General features: G+C 37.5%; 1 protein-coding gene across 1 annotated transcript; it reads left to right on the forward strand.

Annotated features, from left to right (window-relative positions):
* Nucleotides 1-15042: 15042 nt before the first annotated feature.
* On the forward strand, nt 15043-18324 carry LOC129950422 (uncharacterized). Its single transcript, XM_056062366.1, has one exon. The coding sequence runs from the start codon at nt 15043-15045 to the stop codon at nt 18322-18324; it is 3282 nt and encodes a 1093-aa protein (XP_055918341.1).
* Nucleotides 18325-21144: the final 2820 nt, after the last annotated feature.

A 21144-nucleotide genomic window follows, 5' to 3' on the forward strand; every position in this document is an offset into this window, starting at 1 on the left:
GAAAAACAAAACAACACACGTTACGATAAAGACTTTCACACGGGAGATGACTCAAAATCAGGGGATATTTTTTCTGGATAGGGGATTCACTAAATGTTCAAGAACACCAACAATAAGTCTAACTTCAATAAAGCAGGTGCTATAAATATAAAATGTACATACAAGAACTAGGCTACAAGTTCTTCTTTTTCTATGGCTCAAGGTAATTTAAAGGCCGTATGACTTGAAACAACACAGATCGGTTTAATACATTTATTGAAATATTGTCATATTGTTAGTTTAGAGGAAAATCAAAGAAAATATTAAACGTTTTTAAAACATTAGTTACAAATATTGTATAATTTTATTTTTTCAAATGCCTGTATCAACAGAATCTTAATACTTACGAAAATAGAAGAAAGCTGCATTATTTGTATTGCTGTTTTTAATGTTATTGTTAATTGATTTGTTGATGTAGTGAGTCATTCATTTTTCGGTTGCAAAAGTGAAGCTAAATGTAACAGAACGATTTTTAATAATTTCGTTATACATTTTGGACTTGGAACAATATATTTCTGAAAGATTTACAGCATACGATTCTTTTGAGAAATTTTTAAAAATATTTTTACAAATTTTTGGTGGTACGATTCTTTTGAGAAATTTTTAAAAATATTTTTACAACTTTTGGGTGGTATCTCGGCCATAACGTGATTAATTTTGATTTTAAATGCGTTTATAGATTACCCTGGTCGTAAAGACTTTCTTCCTGGCTTTAAAATTTCACTTTTACAATGCATTTTTGTGGAATTAATTCCAATTCCAATTCCACTTATATATGTATGTATAAGGATTTTTGAGGCTATCTAAATGTATGAAGTCGATTTTCTGTCAATAAAATCCGTGATGATTTTCCAAATCTGTAATAGTTGTCTTCAAATGCTGTTAGATTTCACCTGCGTTACAAAAATCTAAAAGAAACGCTAGACTATTTTTGCTAAAATAGTTTTCAACAGAAAAAGGAAAAACGGTTTGAAAGTAAGTTATGTTCTTGTAACGAATCTGTTGTCTTAAAAATTTTTGTAGGTACTCGTATATCAAGTTTTTGAAATGCATTAAAAAAATATAAAAATAATGTTGAAAACGGGTATTTTTAAAACTTGAACAAATAGTTAAAATAAGAGTTTGGATTTGAAATCAGAACTAAAAATTAAGTCGAAAACGTATTTTCCAAAACGATTAAAATATTAAATTCAAATCTTTTCTGACTCATAATTAATGAGCATTTCCAGTAACTAAAAAACTTATCATACAATTTATTGTTAAGTAATATTTTGAGTATAGTGACAAAAATTATACTGATATTATAATATCTACTTAACTTGAAACCATGAAAGACCCTACATTTAGGTTTTATAAATTAAATTAAACATTACGTGCGTTTTTTCGCATTTCATGCATAGTAAAGTCAAAGTGAGAAATTCCCAACAAAACGATCCGCAGTGGCCAGATTTTTATATTTAAAAATTGGTACAACTGAAAGAAGATCTGTCACAATAATGATAAAAACTTCAAAAAGGGGGTTTGTTCGTAGACTACTACATTAACATGTGGTGTTGAAGCGAGCTTGAAGCTCGCCCCAATTTTTATATGCCTAAATCGAGTTGAGATTTATCTATTCTAAACTGAGAAAAACCTTTTTTTGGTAACATAGCAAAACATAAATATCTTTTCTATTGTTTTTTCGTGCAAAATAAGCCCAGTTAGTCCATTTTCACTAACAAAACTAATTAATATCAACAGTAATAGATTCGTTTTTTCCGCTGTGGAAAACACACATAATTCTAAATGCAGAACTACTCAACGGACACAGCCATCGAGATACAAACGCAATATCAATCGTACCAACATTTGACAACGAAATCACATAAGATCCATTCGAGGTTCGTTGTCAAAAACCTATCCATAGTGAGATTCTACTCTAACTTTTATCGGTGTTATTCTCACTATGGATATTGTTTTTGTTATTCGTGTAAAATCCTACTTTACTATGGATAGATTTCCCAAAAAAACAAGGGTATTGACGTAATATAAATTCAAGAAGAAATTAAAAGAAAAAAAGAGGCTGTCATGCGACCCACACCGATAACTTTTCATCCCGTCTGTCGATTAGTCTTGCTTAAAAGTTTCTACATATTCGTGTTGCGTTGAGAAAGTTGTTAGTTGAATTATTCTTTACATTTTTAAAATAACCAACAATATTTTTCATATAAAAAAATAGTTCAGTTTGAAAATCTAGCTTTGTTAAATAGATTTTTAGTCGAAAACAAATTTTTACCAATTTTAGTAGCATTTCTTAATTTCTTACTAATTGGATGAATGAAATTAATTTAAAAGATATCAAGAATCGAATATCAATTTTTATCAAATTTGTGTACTATTTCTTGTAGATTTTATTTTGTATGAAAAAACGGACTGTTGGATTTTTATTAAAAAAACTGCTGAATATGGAAAATAATATTTTGTGTAAAATAAAAAAAGTTTGAAGACAAAAGTAGATAATATGATTTTATTTCCATTAAAAAATTTAACAAAAACATTATTAGACTGGTATTCAAAATTAAGTATGATAATAAATTGCTTTTAAGTCGTCTGTCAGATTAAGAAAAAATGAGTTAATTAAATTAAAGTAAATCTTAACAAGTTTAACAAAATTCGTTTATTTTTAAAGTACGATATTTAAGCGAGTCTTTTAAAAAATTGTAGAGTTTTGGGTTGCATGATCCATTTAAAATGTTTTAGAATGTTGGCCGATCTAAAGTTACATTTCCAAGATATTTTTGTCGGTATCCTCTAAATATGGGGCACACACCAATGAAGTGGTAATTAAATTCTGTCGCATCCTGATTACATAGAGTGCATAGGCCAACAGAGTCGTTGCGGAAAGATTTAGCATTTAAGTTCAAAAGACCGCACCTTGCTTTGAAGATTAAGCTGATCATGTCACGGACATTATTATCTTCAAAGTAATTCGTGACTTCGTAATACAAAAGATTGCAATATTCGTCGTGAAACTGTGACTGCATTGCATTGTTGGTAAAATCGCCCCAATGCTACTACTACTACTAGCTTTGTCAGCAGCAATTTATGCATTTGATTCCATTCTGAAACTGGAGTTTCGGAACTGAAATCAATCTCCATCTCTTGGAAAAGGCCTGACCATTTTTGGGCCCAATAAATATTTGTCTCTATGACTGCTTCACTATGTATGTATGACAGAAGTATCTTTAATGTACTTAGAAAAGCCTTTGGAAGACCAGTTTCGATGTGTATTGCATAGTTAGGCGTATTAGCAGGTAGACCAAAGCATCTTTTGACAAAGAAACGTTGTAGTTTTTCAGTTTGAATGTGTTCCTTGTATCCCGAACACTCGTGCATTATTGACTTTGTTGCTGCATCGTGCAGTATATATTTAGCAGAGTAAGTAACAAACTTGTTCTTTACAAATTTCGACCATGTCGAGTTGATTGAGTTTTTCGATGATGTAAGTCTTTATGTTAAGTGATATGACCAGGACATGTTGTTAGAGAAGTAAACGCAAAGATATTTGTATTGATTAGTTATCTTTATCTCACCATTTCGTGAAATACCATCTTCCAAGTGCTGTTCTTCTACCTCCACTCCTAAAAAGGTTCCAAATTTTGCAATATCTGCCGAAGCTATCGATGGTCGATTGTAGGGTACTAGGTCTGTCAGAAAGAAGAACTATGCCGTCCGCTTATAACAAAACATTTATTTGCACACTATTCACAGTGAGACCAGTTGGAAGTTCTAAGTGTAGATCGTTAAGGAATAATACAAATAGAAGGGCACTCAGTACGCATCCTTATTTGACTCCTTTGGATGTCTGGAAGAAGCTAGACCTACTAGTTCCATCCCACACTGTAGCAGTCGTATCTTTGTACAATAACCGTATAATAGATACCAGTTTTGTAGAGACGGCTATCTCTGATAATTTAAAAAGCAAAGCTTCTCTGTTAATGTTGTCGAACGCTGCTGACACATCTACAAAGAAAGCGTAAAGGTTTTTCTTTTTGCTCAGCCGAAGTTGGATTATACAAGAAAGGTTGTAGACTTGGTCAACTGTACTATATTGTTTCCTGTATGCAGCCTGGTATTCGTCGAGTATGTTGTTCTCTTCAATCTAGAGAGCGAGCCTCCTAAGCAGAATTGTTGTAAATATTTTGTAAAGCGTGTCTAGAAAGGAGAGCCCGCGATAGTTGGAAGCGATGCCAGTTTCGCTTCCAACTATCGCGGGCAAATTATTGACTTTCTGAAGGAAGAAGGTATGTATATTTCCTGTTTCAAAGATATCTCGTAGTAGAGTGCGTATCTCTTTAACAAATGAAATGCTTGCGTTTTTGTAGAACTCATTCGGAATACCATCTATACCGGGTGCTTTGTTTTCTTTTGTTGTTTCTATTGCTGAGAACACTTCAGATAGTTCTATTTGACTATCAAGCATTGGAATATGAATGGTTTCGAAAACTGTTATAGGTAACGTAATACTTGACGAAACTGGATTCAGTGTGCCATTGAAATGTTATATGAACTAGTTAGCCGTGATTTGTGTTCCAATGTCCGTTGAATTTATACGTATTTCTGTTGCGATTCTCCACCATTCTTTTGCGAAATCACAGATACAAGTTGTCGAAAGATTTTTTGTAAATATTCATACTGTTTGGACTTACAGAGAGCCGTATATTTTTTGTTAGGTTTTTATTTTTTGTAAAAAAAACTGTCAGTTAGATTTTTCACAAAATTTTACTCAATGTTAAAAACAATATTTTTTATAAATTCAAATTAGCTGGAAGTCATAATCTCAAATTTTTGAAAAGATATTTGAGTCGAAAATCAATTTTTAACAACTTTGGTAAAATTTTCTTTTAAGTTTTTATTTTTTGTAAAAAAACTTTCAATTAGATTTTTTTCAAAATTTTACTGAATGTTGACAACAGTATTTATTAAAAAATAAAAGTAGGTTAAAGCCAACATGCTTCTAAAAATCTTTTATTTCAACTCTAGGGACCTTGAAACGTCTAGAAATATCAACGTTTTCAATTTGACAAATCGGACAAATTACAATTACTTTCTATGGGAAGTTAATAATCGTTCGTTACACGTTTAATTACTCTTATTCTAAACAAATTGGTGGTGTTGTAAACAGTAAAGTGGAAATCATTTAGTGAATTTCATGATTATGACTAAGACTTATGATTACCAAAACAACTTTTATTTTAAAAAAGAGAGTCATAATTCATTTTTAAAGTCGTTACTTCTGTCATGTCAAATGAAGAAGGCAATTGACTTGAAGTAAATTCTATTACAGTCTTTTTGGTTTCCTTTTATTAATGTTTATAGAATCAATCAAAAGTCAATATTAAACTAACCTTTGACTGCCTTTTTATCTTTAATTCAAAGGGTTTGCATAGTTAGGTTTGACTTTATTGATTGCTCTGAAACTGTAAGAACAACTTTTTTCTAAGGGCTTAGAACACTTATTATCGTGGTTTTATGGAGTTTGTATTATAATCATTGCTTTCGTTTTAAAATCCTGAGGAAACTTAAGAATTAGTATTTAATTTTTTAACTAAAATTATGTCAAATCACCACTTCTGTAAGAAACAAATTTTCGAAATGTTCTCCACCCCAGGCTTGGGTCCGTCAATAAGTCGGAAATCCGTGAGAAACTTACCAGGATGCACAAAGAGACACCAGATGTGTGCTTCGTCTTTGGTTTCAGAACTTATTTCGGAAGTTGCCGATCCACCCGATTTGATTTCTGATAGCTTGGATTTCGAAAAAAACTTTGAACATAAACATCGCCTAGCCTGCAACGACATCTACGAACGGAAGAAACAGACCAGCGCAAGGAACGCATAAACAGGATGAAGAAGGTCCGTGGTACCAAGAAGGCTTAGATTAGACAACCAAGAAGTAAACGGGTTAAAAAGAATGTATTTTTTATAATTTAGAAATTGCTTTTGCGTTTGGAAAATTACATTTTCTAAATTAACAACTAACTTAAAGTAAAAAAAAGTCTGGGATGCGACCCACACTGATAACTTCCCTTCCCTTCTTGCGATTTGTCTCTCTTAAAAATTTTTAGGTTTTCGTGTTTTGTTAAAAAAGTTATCAGTTAAATTATTCTAAAAAAATTAAAAATAACCAACAATGTTTTGCATATGATAAAATAGTTTTATTTCAAAATCTATTATTGCTACCGAGATTTTTATTTTTACTAATATTAGCATTTCTTAAAAGTTTTTATTTCTTATTTAACATGTAGTAAAAGAGTTTTGGTAAGTAGCAATTTAGTTTTAGTAGGGATGAAACTTCGAGTGAACTGAAGAGCACGACGACTACCATAGACTTTTCCAATGGCACTATTGAGGTGGTCGTTCCATGTAAGGGTACGATTTAAAATTATCCCTACATTTCTGGCATTACTGACATAGTGAATGACTTCGCCTTAAGCTTTAAGGGGTCTAAGCCCGAAAAACCATTGTATCTACGGCATCAATTTTTGCTACAAGGGTTGCCTTATAAGGAGCTGTACATCATCAGCATAAAGATGAATCAGATAATGTCTAACAACATGTGAAAGCTCGTTTACATATAGTGAGAAGAGGATTGGTCCGAGGATAAATCCCTGAGGCACTCCAGCTAAGACATTGAGAAAGAAAGAAGAACGTTCACTTGTCACCACGCATTGTTGTCTTCCGCTAAGATACGAATGAACAGGATGCTAAGGAAAAAACAAAGCTTCTCCGCAGCTTTTTACACAGAATTGGATGGCTAACAGTGTCAAAAGCCTTTGATAAGTTTAACAGCGTTAGAAGTGTCATATAATCATTGACCATTGAGATTCTTATTTCATCAGTCAGTTAATTGTTAGGTTAGTCTTTTCGAACGCCTTCGAAAGAAACGGAAGAATAGCAATGGGCCGATATTCTGTAGCATAAACTGTTTGCTTTTTAGGGACGGGAATAATTTTGACCTTCTTCCATTCTAATGGAAACTTGGATGTGGTTCGTATGCTATTAAATAAATGAATAATATAGCGAAGTAAATATGGTAGTAACAGTTTCAACGAACTTAGGTTCCATTAAATCCAGGCCTGTAGCGTTTGATTGGATGGATAATATTGCCTCCATAATATCTTTTTATACTAGTTAATTTCTCTTCAATAAGAGAAGCAATAGCTGAAATTACATCCAGGGACGGAGGTGAGGTGGTAAATTTTGAATTAAAACATCACAATCAATGTCGTCAGCTAAACTCTTACATGGTTTCCCTATGCCGATTTCCCGCAACTTATTCCATAACTTTCTGCCAGATGTTAAATTTCTAAGTTTGTGTTCGTAGTAAATCCTTTTTGCCGTTCTGATCATTACGACGACTTGATTGTGAAGTCTGCAATAAGATTAGTGGAGTTCCTCCAGCTTGTATTGCCTCCATTGACTGTAGGTGGCATCCCGACGTCCCATCGCAGCAGTGATGTCACCATTCACTATTCAGCCAAGTTGGAGTTCCATGTTTAACTACACGGGTCCTTAAAGAAACATGCTACGTTTTGCATGAAGTAAAACGAGTCACAGTCTATGCCTCAACCCGGGTCTGCGTCTCCAGACAGCTTGGTCCCTAGCTGTGTCCAATTTGGCACGCCAAGTTGGTTGAGGTGTTCAGCCACCCGAGTGCGCCACCTGATTCGCGGTCTTCCTCTACTGCGCCGTTTCTCGGGATTGGATTTGAATACCTTCCGTGCTGGAGCGTTGATGTCCATTCGCTCTACATGACCCAGCTATCTAGGTTAGGTTAGGTTATAGTGGCTGTCCAAGATGGAACGGACACACTTAGCCCAGTTTAATGGCCCATTGTGATACCACATGAATCTTGAGGCTTCCTCCTAAGCTCAATGGAACCAGTTAGAGTCTCTTACGAAACGTGAGAGGCTGATTATCCCGATATGATTTAGATCGTTTAGATCGTTAAAGAAGAATTCTCCTATAGGTAATTCTTGCGTTTTCGAGCTAGAGCAGGGCATGTGCAGAGAAGATGAAGAACCGTTTCTTCCTCTTCCTCGTCCATACAGCTTCTGCAAAAGTCATTTGAGAATACGCCTAGTCTCATGGCGTGCTTTCCTATTAGACAGTGTCCGGTTATGACACCTATTATCGAGCTTATATGCGATCTGCTTAGAGAGAGCAAGCACCTTGAACGTTTTAAATACAGTGTTGGCCAGATGTTTTTTGTGGCTTGACATGTGGTGATGTTGGTCCACCTGGTGCCTGCCCTCCTCACAGCGTCTTGCATTAGTAGCAGTTTACAAGTAGCGATTGGTATGCCAGTACTTGCCAAACGTGGTAGGATGGGTTGTACTGTACCGTTCCTGGCGAGTTCATCTGCCTTACAGTTACCTGGAATGTCTCTATGGCCCGGCACCCAGCAAAGGTGAATATTAAACTGTTGCGCCATCTCCATTAGAGATGATCGACAGTTATGGACTGTTATAGAGTTTGTAGAGACTGAGTCCAGAGATTTGATAGCGGCCTGGCTGTCGGAGAAAATACGGATATCAGATTTTGATATCACGTTTTCTTTGAGCCAAGACAAGACTTCCTTAATCGCCAAAAGTTCCGCCTGGAACACGCTACAATGATTGGGAAGGCGGAATGAGAGACTTAATTTCAGTCGTTCAGAGTACACACCACCACCAACCCCTTCTTTGGTCTTTGAGCCATCTGTGTAAAAGTGGATTGACTCATCCTCTAAGAATGTCCTATCCTCCCAAAAAGATCTGGTAGGTATAGAAATCTGGAAATTCCTATCGAATTGTAGTTGGGGGATGGTGTAGTCTGTGTGATTTGGAATTGATTCTAAGTACCTTAGAATTACGGAGTGGCCAATGTTGTTGTTAGTCCACTGCGACGAAGCATTGAGGCGGATAGCAGAGCTTGCAGCTATTTGTTTACTAAATATGTCAAGAGGTGTAAGGTAGAGCAAGGTGTCCAGTGCCGCAGACGGGGTCGTGCGAAGCGATCCGCTCATACATAGGCAGGCTGAACGTTGAACTTTATTCAACTTATCCCTGTTTATACCTTTCTCTAAAGCAGTCCACCATACTGCCACACCGTACGTTAAAATCGGTCTGATTACCGATGTGTATAGCCAATGCGTGATTCTGGGTTGTAAACCCCATTTATTACCAATAGCTTTTTTGCAAGAAAAGAGAGCTACAGTAGCTTTTTTGACTCTTTCATGTACGTTGCGTTTCCAATTTAGTTTTTTGTCTAAGACAAGACCTAGGTATTTGGCCTCGTCTGAGAATTTTAATTGGATTCCTTTAATGTAAGGAGGGTTGACAAATGGAATTTTGTATCTCCTCGAAAATAAGACCAGATCGGTTTTGTGTGGGTTAACACCCAGTCCACACCGATCAGCCCAGAGTATTAGTCTGTCCAATTCATTTTGTAAGAGTTCTTTTAGGATATTAAGATGCTTTCCTGAAACTGCTATAGCAACGTCGTCCGCATAGGCTATCACTCTGAAACCCTCCGCATCCAGACTAGTTAGGATTTCATTCACCACTAGGTTCCAGAGGAGAGGGGATAGAACACCACCTTGCGGTGTCCCTCTACTAACGAATCGTCTACTAGAAGAGTTGCCCAGTTTTGAATTAATTATTCTGCTAGTAAGCATTAAATGAATTAACTCCCGAAGCGAACTCTCTACATTTAGAGATGTCAGTGCAGAAGTGATTGGAGATGTGTCCACGTTGTTAAAGGCACCTTCGATGTCAAGGAAAGCAACCATAGTGAACTCTTTATGATGGAGGGAATATTCGATGGTGCGTACTAAAGTGTGTAACGCTGTTTCCACCGATTTACCCTTACAGTAGGCATGTTGAGACGAAGACAGAAGTCTTGTATCGATACGTGCCCTTAAATGGATATCGATCAATCTTTCCAGGGTCTTAAGAAGGAATGATGATAGACTTATAGGTCGTAAATCTTTAGGATTAACTTGGGAGCATTTACCTGCTTTAGGTATAAAGACAACTTTAACTTCTCTCCATGCCGAGGGAACATGGACCAGGTAAAGACAGCTGGTAAAAATTGCCTCAAGGATTGGTGCAATTATATCAGAGGCTTTTTGTAATTCTGCTGGTATTATTCCATCTGGTCCTGCAGCTTTAAATGGTTTGAAGCTGTTGAGAGCCCATTGTAACTTATCCTTTGTGATCAGACCTTGTGGATATGTTGTATTTGAACTTGAACGTGCAAAGCTGTTGCAAGTTTCGGTAAGAGAACTACCAGGAAAGTGAGTGTCCAATAGTAGGTTCAGTGATTCATTACTTGAATTAGTCCAGGAGCCGTCTGCATTTTTTAAGCAGCTTGGCATAGCTGGATTAGTTGAAAGAATTTTCCGTAACCTAGAGGCTTCAGAAGTTTCTTCTATCATGCCACAGAAGGATCGCCAAGAAGATCGCTTGGATTTCCTTAGTGCCTTCTTGTAGATTCTTAGGGATTCTTTGTAGGAGTCCCAATGAGAGGCTAGTCTTGCAGCTTTGGCTCGGTTGAAAAGTTTCCTGCATTCCTTCCTGAGCGAGTCAAGCTCTGAGGCCTACCATTGTGGTTTCCTCTTTCCTCTTATGTGTATAAGTGGACAAGAAATTTCTAGCGATCTGTTCATAGCTGAGGTAAGGTCATTGACTTTGTTGTCAAGTTCGTTAGCGTTAGAGGAAGGACTAGATAGTCCAGGTTCTAGTAAACTCTGTAATAAGTTCCTGTATAAAGCCCAGTCAGTTTTCCGATAGTTTCGAAAAGTCAATGGACTCGGGTTATCATCCACGTTTATATTGAACTGGATATATCTATGATCAGAGAACGAGTGTTCTTTGGATACTTTCCAGTCCAAGATCATATGGTGTATACTATCTGAGACAAGAGTTATGTCTAAGACTTCTTGTCGAGTTTTAGTTATGAAGGTTGGTTCATTACCAACATTACTTACTAAGAGGTTAGTACCAAGAATATAATCAAAAAGAGACTCACCTCTGTCGTTGATATTCGTACTGCCCCATACAGTATGATGAGCGTTAGCATCGCTCCCAATAATTAGGCGGATCCTTTGCCTTTCCGCTTCAGCGACGACTTTCCCGTCGGAAGGGACGGGTTACACACTTTGACCATCTCGAGAATGTCCTCGATACCAGCAGGTTCAATCGGTATCCAGATACGGCTATCTAAGCCGTTGGACTTTAATTCTGCTAACTAGGTCAGTGTCGTTGTACAGCCCGTACAGTTCGTCGTTAAAACTTCTCCTCCATTCTCCATCTATGCGTACGGGACGAAAAATCACTCTCATCTTTCTTTGACAGGTCCAAGTCTCAGTGCCATAAATGAGAACCGGGATGATGAGTGTCTTATAGATGGTGATTTTAAATGCTCGAGAAAGGACTTTACTTCTAAGTCCAAAGAAGCAGCGATTTGCAAGAGTTATTCTTCGTTTGATTTCAGCGCTGCTGTCGTTGCCTGAGTTAATAGCGGTGCCTAGGTAGACAAATTCCTTAACTACCTCAAAGTTATAGCTGAGCATTGGTGACGTTTTGTCCCAGACGTCGTTGTTCAGTGTCCTTTTTTGTTGACAGTACATACTTGGTCTTATCCTAATTGACCACTAAACCCATCTTCTTCGCTTCCGTCGAAATGCTCAAAAATGCTCCACTGACATCACGCTTTGATCTTCCACTTATATCAATATCATCTGCGTATCCGAGTAATTGGATGGACCTTTGGAAAATTGTGCCTCTAGTGTTAATGGTTGAGTTTTGCACAACTTTCTCCAGAACGATATTCAAGAAGTCGCATGACAGTGTATCGCCTTGTGTAAAACCTTTTTTGACATCAAATGCATTGGTGAGATCTTTTCCGACCTTGATAGAGCAGCGTGCATTGTCATTCTGCACAAACGGATAAGTTTGACAGGGATGCCAAAACTAGACATTGTTCTGTAGAGCTCTTCCCTATAGATGCTGTCATACGCGGCTTTAAAATTAATTAAGAGATGTGGGTATCGATTTGAAGTTCCTCTGTTTTTTCCAAGATCTGCCGTAGTGTGAATATTTTGTCGATAGTGGACTTTCCTGGTCTAAAGCCACACTGATAAGGACCAATCAGGTTGTTGACGAATGGCTTCAGACTTTCACATAATACGGCAGAGAGGATCTTATATGCAATGTTAAGGAGACTGATGCCTCTGTAGTTGGCGCAGTTTAAAGGGTCTCCTTTCTTATGTACGGCGCACTATGCTGAAATTCCACTCATCGGGCATGCTTTCTTCTGACCCTAGTTTGCACGATGAGTTGGTGCATGCTTCGTACCAAGTCATAGCCTGCTGCTTTAAATAGTTCGGCGGCGATGCCGTCAGCTCCAGCAGCTTTGTTTGACTTTAGTTTAGATATAGTGTTAAGAAAAATGAAAGTGGCATCACTGAACTTGAAGACAAACGAAATACAGAAAACAAGAAAGAACATTTAAAGAAGAGAGACAACAAAAATCCTACCGGTCTACTACTCAGCGTATATCAGAAGATGAGAATAAGAAAACATGAAATAACGCGCACTTTTGAATTAGATCTCGATGGAATAAGATTAACTAAAATTTTTTGAGTATTACCATTACTATCAGTTATCAATAAAATACATTTTACTACAAAAATTAGTTTGTTCTTTAATCAATTCAGAAGTCTTTACAGTAATTCAAAAATTTTTAACATTTCTCAAAAAATTTTATAAATTGAACAATGTCAAAGTCGGCAAGCACCGTGGTGTTGTCCCATTTGTGATCAGCCTTATACAGAAGAAAGGATGGTTGAATGCACACAGTGCAAAAAATGGATTCACTACGATTGTGCTAAAGTGAGTGATGAGGTGGCGAGCATCGATGATTGGAAATGCACTCTATGCAAACCCAAACCAGCATCCAATGCATCAACAAAGCCACGATCCAACAGAAGCAAGTTAAAATTGCAACTCTTGGATCAGGAGGAATTGCTCCTTAAGCAACAACAGGAACTGCTAGCAAAACGACGGGCTCTTTTGGACGAAATGTCAGACGACGATATTGAACAGGCTGCTGGACGGAAAGAACCACCAAGTAAGCCAAATATCCCTGTCAAAAAGAGTCCCATCGAACTGCTGGCTGTTTCGAAAGTAGAAGAGAAAGAATCATCCTATACAATATCTTCCCAACAAGTATCCGCACGACAGGTAGTAGCTAAGGAGTTGCCAATATTCACTGGTAGGCCAGGCGAATGGCCAGTTTTCATAAGTACGTTTCAACAGACAACAGCAATGTGTGGCTTCACCAAGAACGAAAATTTAATGCGCTTGCAACGATGCTTACGCGGTAAGGCTCGAGATGTCGTCGAGGCATTGCTGACGCTACCAGAATGCGTCCCTGAAATCATCGAAACCCTTAGACAATACTTTGGAAGGCCAGAAATCATAATGAAACATTATATGGAAAAAATTCAAAAAATGCCATCGCCGAAAATTGAACGCATCGAATCCATTATTGAGTTTTCTGTTGCCGTAAGAAATTTATGCGCTACAATGGAGCAGGCACAGCTTCAGAATTACATGCGAAATCCTAATATGATGACCGAACTCGTAGACAGATTGCCACCCACCTTGCAATTGAATTGGGCTACTCACAAACGAACTGAAATAGAAGCAGATAGCATTTGCGTGCTTGGTGATTGGCTAAAAGATTTAGCTGCCGACATTTGTGATGCGAAGCCGTCTATGTCCTGGTTCACTGTAAGAGAGCCACAGCACAAAACAAGAAATAAGAAAGAAGAACTTTATATCCATAACGACAACATGCCAAAAAAGGCAACAAACAAAAATGTGCCACAAAACACACCAAGGAAATGCCCAGTTTGCCAAGACAATTGTAGATCTGCCGATGTCTGCAAACAGTTCCTTGAATTTGACGTCGACGCCAGATGGGATTTGGTTAAAAAATCAAATTTATGCAGACAATGCTTGAAAAGGCATCCGTTTAGGTGTTGGTCACCAATCACCAATCACCTGCTCTGCTCTGAATTGCAATAAGAAACATCATCCTCTTTTGCACAATCCCAACTGGCAACCAAGCTATAACGCCAACAACAATACAAATGAAAACGATTTCCACATGATTCATTCCGAATTAACTCCGATACGCTTCCGAATTGTGCCAGTACTCTTGTCTCATTATGGTATTCAGCTACAGACATTCGCTTTCCTGGACGAAGGTTCATCCAGCACTCTATTAAATGACAGTCTCGCAAATCAACTTGGACTTCTGGGCGACAACTTGCCATTATGCTTGAAGTGGAGTGGGACCATGTCCAGACAGGAACCATGTTCCAGGGTGGTCAGTGTCAACATATCTGGCATATTTAAGAATGCGAAAACTCATACCATGACAAACGTGCGAACGGTCCGAGCACTAGATCTACCAAGGCAATCTTTGAATTACGAAGGCTTGGCTGACACATATCCTCATTTGAAAAATTTGCCTGTACAGTCATACGTCGATGCAAATCCTGGTATTTTAATTGGTCTTCGAAACTGGCATGTCGCTGTCCCATTAAAAATTCTCGAAGCAAATGAGAACGATCCAATTGCTGCGAAGTGTCGGCTTGGCTGGACAGTGTTTTCATTGGTTGGTAAACCTGAAAACCAGAATTCAGAATCGAATTTCCAAATGTGCGAGTGTCAAGAAGCGACTGATATGAAGTTGCATGAGATGGTGAAAGAATTCATATCTGTTGACGGCTTGGGAGTGGTAGAACCAAGAGACTTTGAAGGCACTCAAGAACAATTTCGCCGCGAAGAGCATATTGAACCAAACCACAAATAAAGTTGAGAATCAAAATCGTTATGAAACTGGTCTTCTGTGGAAGTATGAGAACTTCAGATTGCCAGATAGCCGTCCAATGGCATTGCAAAGAATGAAGTGTCTGGAGAGACGTCTCGATGGTGATCCTGATCTGAAAGACAACGTGCATCGACAAATCAACGAATACGAAGTGAAGGGTTACATCCGAAAGCTGTCACAAGAAGAATTGAACCAACATCACGACAGAGTCTGGTATCTACCGATTTTCCCGGTGCGAAATCCAAACAAACCGGAGAAAGTTCGACTGGTGTGGGACGCGGCCGCGAAGGTGGAAGGAGTTTCGCTTAATACGCTATTGATGAAAGGAATCGACTGGAACGCATCGCTCCTGGGTGTCCTCATACGAAGCCGACAAAACAAGGTATGTATCTTTGGTGATATTAAAGAAATGTTCCACCAGGTACAAATTCCTGCGAAAGACCAACAAGTACTACGGTTTCTTTGGAGAAGTAACACTAATGAAGAACCGGACACTTACGTGATGCAAGTGATGACTTTCGGCGCGACTTGCTCTCCCAGCTGCGCACAGTATATAAAAAACTGCAATGCTTTGAAATATGAAGAAGAGTTTCCGAAGGCTGTTAAAATCATTTTAGAAAGCCATTACGTGGACGATTTCTTGGAAAGTGTTGACACCGAAATGGAAGCAATTCAGCTGGCAAGAGACGTCACAACTGTTCATGCGAAAGCCAGTTTTGAAATCAGAAACTGGAAATCTAATTCCTTGACTGTCATGAAAGCTCTAAATGCACAGCCTACTGATGATTATTCTGATTTAAACCCGAGTGTCGATCCTGCGTTAGAAAAGGTTCTAGGAATGTGGTGGTCTCAGCGAAGTGATGAATATACATTCTCTCTACGATTCAACAAGGGGAACCAACAAGTACTGAACGGTGAACACCGACCAACGAAAAGAGACATTCTGCGAATCCTCATGTCCATATATGATCCGCTTGGGCAGATAGCTCATTTTTTGGTTTATCTCAAGATCTTGTTGCAAGACATATGGCGTAGTCGTGTTGATTGGAATGTTCCGGTAACTGATGACCACTTTGAATCATGGAAGATATGGCTGAAGGTTCTTCCTCAAGTTGAAAGGTGTCGCATTCCAAGATGTCTATTGAAGAATTTACCAAACTGGCTTGGAACAACTGTGCAATTACACGTTTTCATGGACGCAAGTGAACAAGCATGTGCCACTGTAGCGTACATCAGAATTAGTTCAGAAAATCACATCGAATGTTCGCTATTAGGGGCGAAGACAAAGGTCGCGCCGATTAAGCTCCGCTCGGTTCCAAGATTGGAACTGGGTGCTGCAGTTATGGGATGCAGATTTGCCAAAAAGCTCACCGATGAAATGTCCATAACAGTGAACAAAATATTCTTTTGGAGCGATTCGAAGACAGTACTAAGTTGGATAAATGGAAATCCCCATCGCTATAACAAGTTCGTAGCGTTCCGAGTAGCCGAAGTACAAGACAACGACCAAGGTGGAAGCTGGCGGTACATTCAATCAAAATTCAATGTTGCCGATGACGCCACTAAGTGGACAAGACCACCAACGCTGGACCCTTCCGAACGATGGTTTCAAGGCCCAAGTTTTTTGATGGACATAGAAGCCAACTGGCCAAAGAACATACCAACAACAAATGGAACTGGCGAAGAACTTGTATGCAGTCATCAAGCACTTCAACCGTGGATCAACATAAGTCGTTTTTCAAGCTGGCAAAGACTTTTGAGAACTACAGCGTACGTCTATCGATACTTAAATATCAAACTTAAATTACAACCGGACATACCTAGTACTGGCATTTTATCTTGCGAAGAATTACGAAAGGCTGAAACTATTCTATTCCGTATTGCTCAGAGGGACGTTTATTCTGAAGAATTTTCATCACTCAAGAAACAAAACAAGATACCAAATAAACCAATTCGAGTTCCTGCTTCAAGCTCAATCAAGAGGCTCTCACCATATCTAGATGATGAACAACAACTACTTCGAGTAAAGGGAAGATTGGACGCGGCCCCATGTATCAACATCAACACAAAGAGACCAATCATATTGCCGAGGGATCATGCGATTACGAAGCTACTGGTTCAACGAGTCCACGAAGACTTTCAGCACGCCAATAACGAATGTGTAGTCAACCAATTGAGACAAAGGTACGTAATCCCTAAGTTAAGACAACAATTAAAGTGTGTTATCAAAGTGTGCCAATGGTGTAAGATCAATAAAGCAAAACCGAGCACACCTGAAATGGCCCCTCTTCCTCCAGCAAGATTATCGCTGTATTGTAATCCGTTCATGTTCACTGGAGTAGATTACTTTGGGCCCCTCATGGTAACAGAAGGACGACGTCAAGAAAAGAGGTGGGGTGTTTTATTTACCTGCCTCACTACTAGAGCCGTACACGTTGAGGTAGCCCACAAGTTAGATTCTGATAGCTTCATACTATGCTTCCAAGATTTTATACATAGAAGAGGGTCTCCACAAGAAATCTATTGCGATCGAGGAACCAATTTTGTTGGGGCAGAGAAGATGCTACGACGTGAACTTGAGGCAATAGATCCAAACATCATAGCGAAGCGATTCATCAGTCCGACAACAAAATGGGTCTTCAACCCACCAGCGTCGCCCCGTATGGGAGGAGCGTGGGAACGTTTAGTTCGCTCATTCAAAAAAGCCTTATACTTTTCATTGCCAACAAAAACGCCGACTGACCAGCTGTTGAGAAGCTGCTTGGTAGCAGCTGAAGGTATGATTAACTCCAGGCCACTCACATATATGCCTTTGAACGATGAACTAGAAGAAGCCTTGACTCCAAACCATTTCTTGAGGCTGGATTCTGGAGGAGCCCAACCAATCGCACAAATCAACGATAGCCCTAAAACACTGCGATACACATATCAATACAAGGAGCGATTTGCAAACAAATGCTGGGATCGATTCATACAAGAGTATGCACCTGAGTTGACTCTGAGAACAAAATGGTATAATCCGGTGGAACCATTGAAGATAGGCGACCTCGTCATCATCGTCGACAAAGACCTCCCTCGGAACAATTATCCAAAGGGAAAGGTGATCTCCGTTAAAGCTTCTTCCGATGGACAGGTACGCAGTGCAACGATTCAGACCATCCACGGAGTTTTTGAACGACCAACAATAAAATTAGCGAAGCTGGAAATCGGTAGTAGTGATGTTTCAACAACTTCCCAACCGGGAATTGTCAAACTGGGGAGAACTGTTAAGAAAAATGAAAGTGGCATCACTGAACTTGAAGACAAACGAAATACAGAAAACAAGAAAGAACATTTAAAGAAGAGAGACAACTAAAATCCTACCGGTCTACTACTCAGCGTATATCAGAAGATGAGAATAAGAAAACATGAAATAACGCGCACTTTTGAATTAGATCTCGATGGAATAAGATTAACTAAAATTTTTTGAGTATTACCATTACTATCAGTTATCAATAAAATACATTTTACTACAAAAATTAGTTTGTTCTTTAATCAATTCAGAAGTCTTTACAGTAATTCAAAAATTTTTAACATATAGCTATCTTCACTTCGTCAAGGTCAGGTAGGCGGAATTGTTGATTTGCGTCGCCGAGGTTGAGTGGTTCTATCTCCCTTACATCGAAGATAGTGGTCTTTCCATATTCTCAGCATTGACTGCGGTTCTGCTACGATGTTCCACTGATCGTCTTTACAGGCTTCGGTTCGTGGCATGGTACCCTTGGGAGGGTTTCTTACCTTTTGGTAAAATTTACGAACCTCATTCCTTTTGTGACATCCCTCTATCTCCTCGATTTAGCGCTTCTCTAAGAAGCCGGTGTTCCTCTCTCCTCTTCAGTTCGTAGAGCTCGCGAGCAGCTCTAGCCCTTTTATGCCTGCTGTTTCACCACGTGCCCTTGCCGGCATTCGTCGTCAAACCAGGGGTGGCCGTGTAAAACCTAGCACTTCAGAGGCGGCGTCTCTGATGGCAACAAGGCAATGTTGCCACTGGTTTTCAATGCTCAATGTAGACAGCATTCGGAAAAGAACATAGCAGTCTCTTGCGATTGTAGCCCCTTAACGTCGAATCTTCTCACAGTACTTCCTTGTTTTGGCTTGGATCGGGATATCAGTAGACGTACCTTGGCTACAACGAGGTAGTGGTCCGAGTCAATGTTGGCCCCTCGGAATATTCTGATATCCTGTATACTTAAGAAGTTTGGTTCGTCGATCGCAATGTGGTCAATCTGGTTGATGGTTGATTAATCAGGAGATTTCCATGCGTTGGCGAATTTAGCCTTGATGCGAATTGTCGTGATGCAGTCGCTCACACTGTTGAAACTCAAGACTTTTTGCCTGAGTCTAGTTCCAACAACAAATCCACACCCAAATAGACGCTGTGTTTGTTCTCGGTAGCAGTCGCTGAAGTATATATCGCAGTCTTTTAGTTTGCGTTTGCCCGGTCCATCCCATCATCGTACTTCTTAGATGGCGGTAATATCTGCCTTGCAGCAGTTAAGGGCCAGACCTTTATAACTCCAAGGACTTGGAGCCCGGGCTCCTAATGAGTCGTAGAAACCCTATAAGGTGTTCAATAAGTAGTTCAACCGTACTGGAACTTAAGACACCAACGTCTCAATCTCGAGAATTCATCCGCTGCCGTCCGGATAAGGAGAGGTGCCTTATTGGAAACACCTCTCCCCCTCTCTCGTTTGCTACCTATTCTATCAAATGTGCCTTGAGTAGAAAGAAAACATATTTGTTTTAAATTAAATAATTTTTATTACGTAGTAAAAGGCATTTGTGGTTCTTTCTCACGTTCATGTTTGTTTTTTTTTGTTTCATTTGATCATTTTCATTAACTGTATAAGCAAAACAAAATAAAAAGGAAACACATAAAGTAATAATTAAAACTATTATAATTAAATTATTTTCTTTTATATGATTGTTTTTTTTTATTTGTATTTATTTATTTATTTTTCATTTCATTTTATAGTAAAAATTCTTATTATTATATTTTTTTTTTTCTTTATATATTTTTTGTTTGTATTCACCACATATTAAAAATTATAAACTATTTCTCTTTCTTAGTTTTCTCAATTCTCAAAATAAACTATTAAATCTCTGTATCACAATTATATTATTTTAAAATAATTACAAAAATATATATAAGAATTATTTTATCATGATGATTGACTAAATTTATATTTATATATTAAATTTAAACAATTTAAAAAAAAATAACTAAACATAATAAAATATGTGTAATTATATAAAGTTTTAACTTTGCTCAAACAAAAATTAAAAACAATAAAAATTAAAAGAAATTTATATATTTAATGCCTTTACATTTAATTTAAATATATATTTATTTTAAAAACTCACATATAGGATGATGAATATATTTATATAGGAAATTATGCAGTATTCATTTATTTTTTAAATTTTACTTATTTAAATTAAATAAACATTTAATAATAATAATTAATTTATAATGTTTAACAACAATACAGACATTTTGTAGATTAAACATGTTTTTTTGTTTTTTGTTTAAATGGTTTTATTTTGTTTTAATTCTTTTAATTATTAATCAACAACACATAAGAAACTTATATTTATGTATGAACATAAATCTAACATAGCTAACTATGTATACATATATAAATAATTTGCATATAATTTGCAAAAAGTTTTAAGCTTATTTTAGAAATTAAAAAAGAAAATACAAGAATTAAATAGTGATATTGATGATGCGAAGATTTTTCTAAAAAAGAAGAAGCAGAAAGATTAAAACAAAAGAAACAAAATTTAGTCTTAAAATTTAAATTAGTTTTTCTTTTCATTGCAAGTTATTTTATCGTTTTAATTTTTTAAAGTTTATTATGGCAGATTTACACGAAATATAATTGATTTTTTAGAGTTGGGTTTTATATGAAATGCCTTACAGTAGAAATGATTAATAAACAAATAACATTTTTGCAAGGCAAGTTTACAAATTACACTGAGTTTAAAAATGTTCAAATCTACCGACATTAGAAAAAACATTTGCCATAGGGACAAACAAATGAATAGTAAAAAAAAAACACCCTTTATTAAGAATTATTTTGGAAGGATCTTCTGTAAGACATCGCATATACATACACCATAATTTTAATCG

The sequence above is a fragment of the Eupeodes corollae genome, chromosome 1 (assembly GCF_945859685.1).
Source record: "Eupeodes corollae chromosome 1, idEupCoro1.1, whole genome shotgun sequence".
NCBI classification, from domain to species: domain Eukaryota; kingdom Metazoa; phylum Arthropoda; class Insecta; order Diptera; family Syrphidae; genus Eupeodes; species Eupeodes corollae.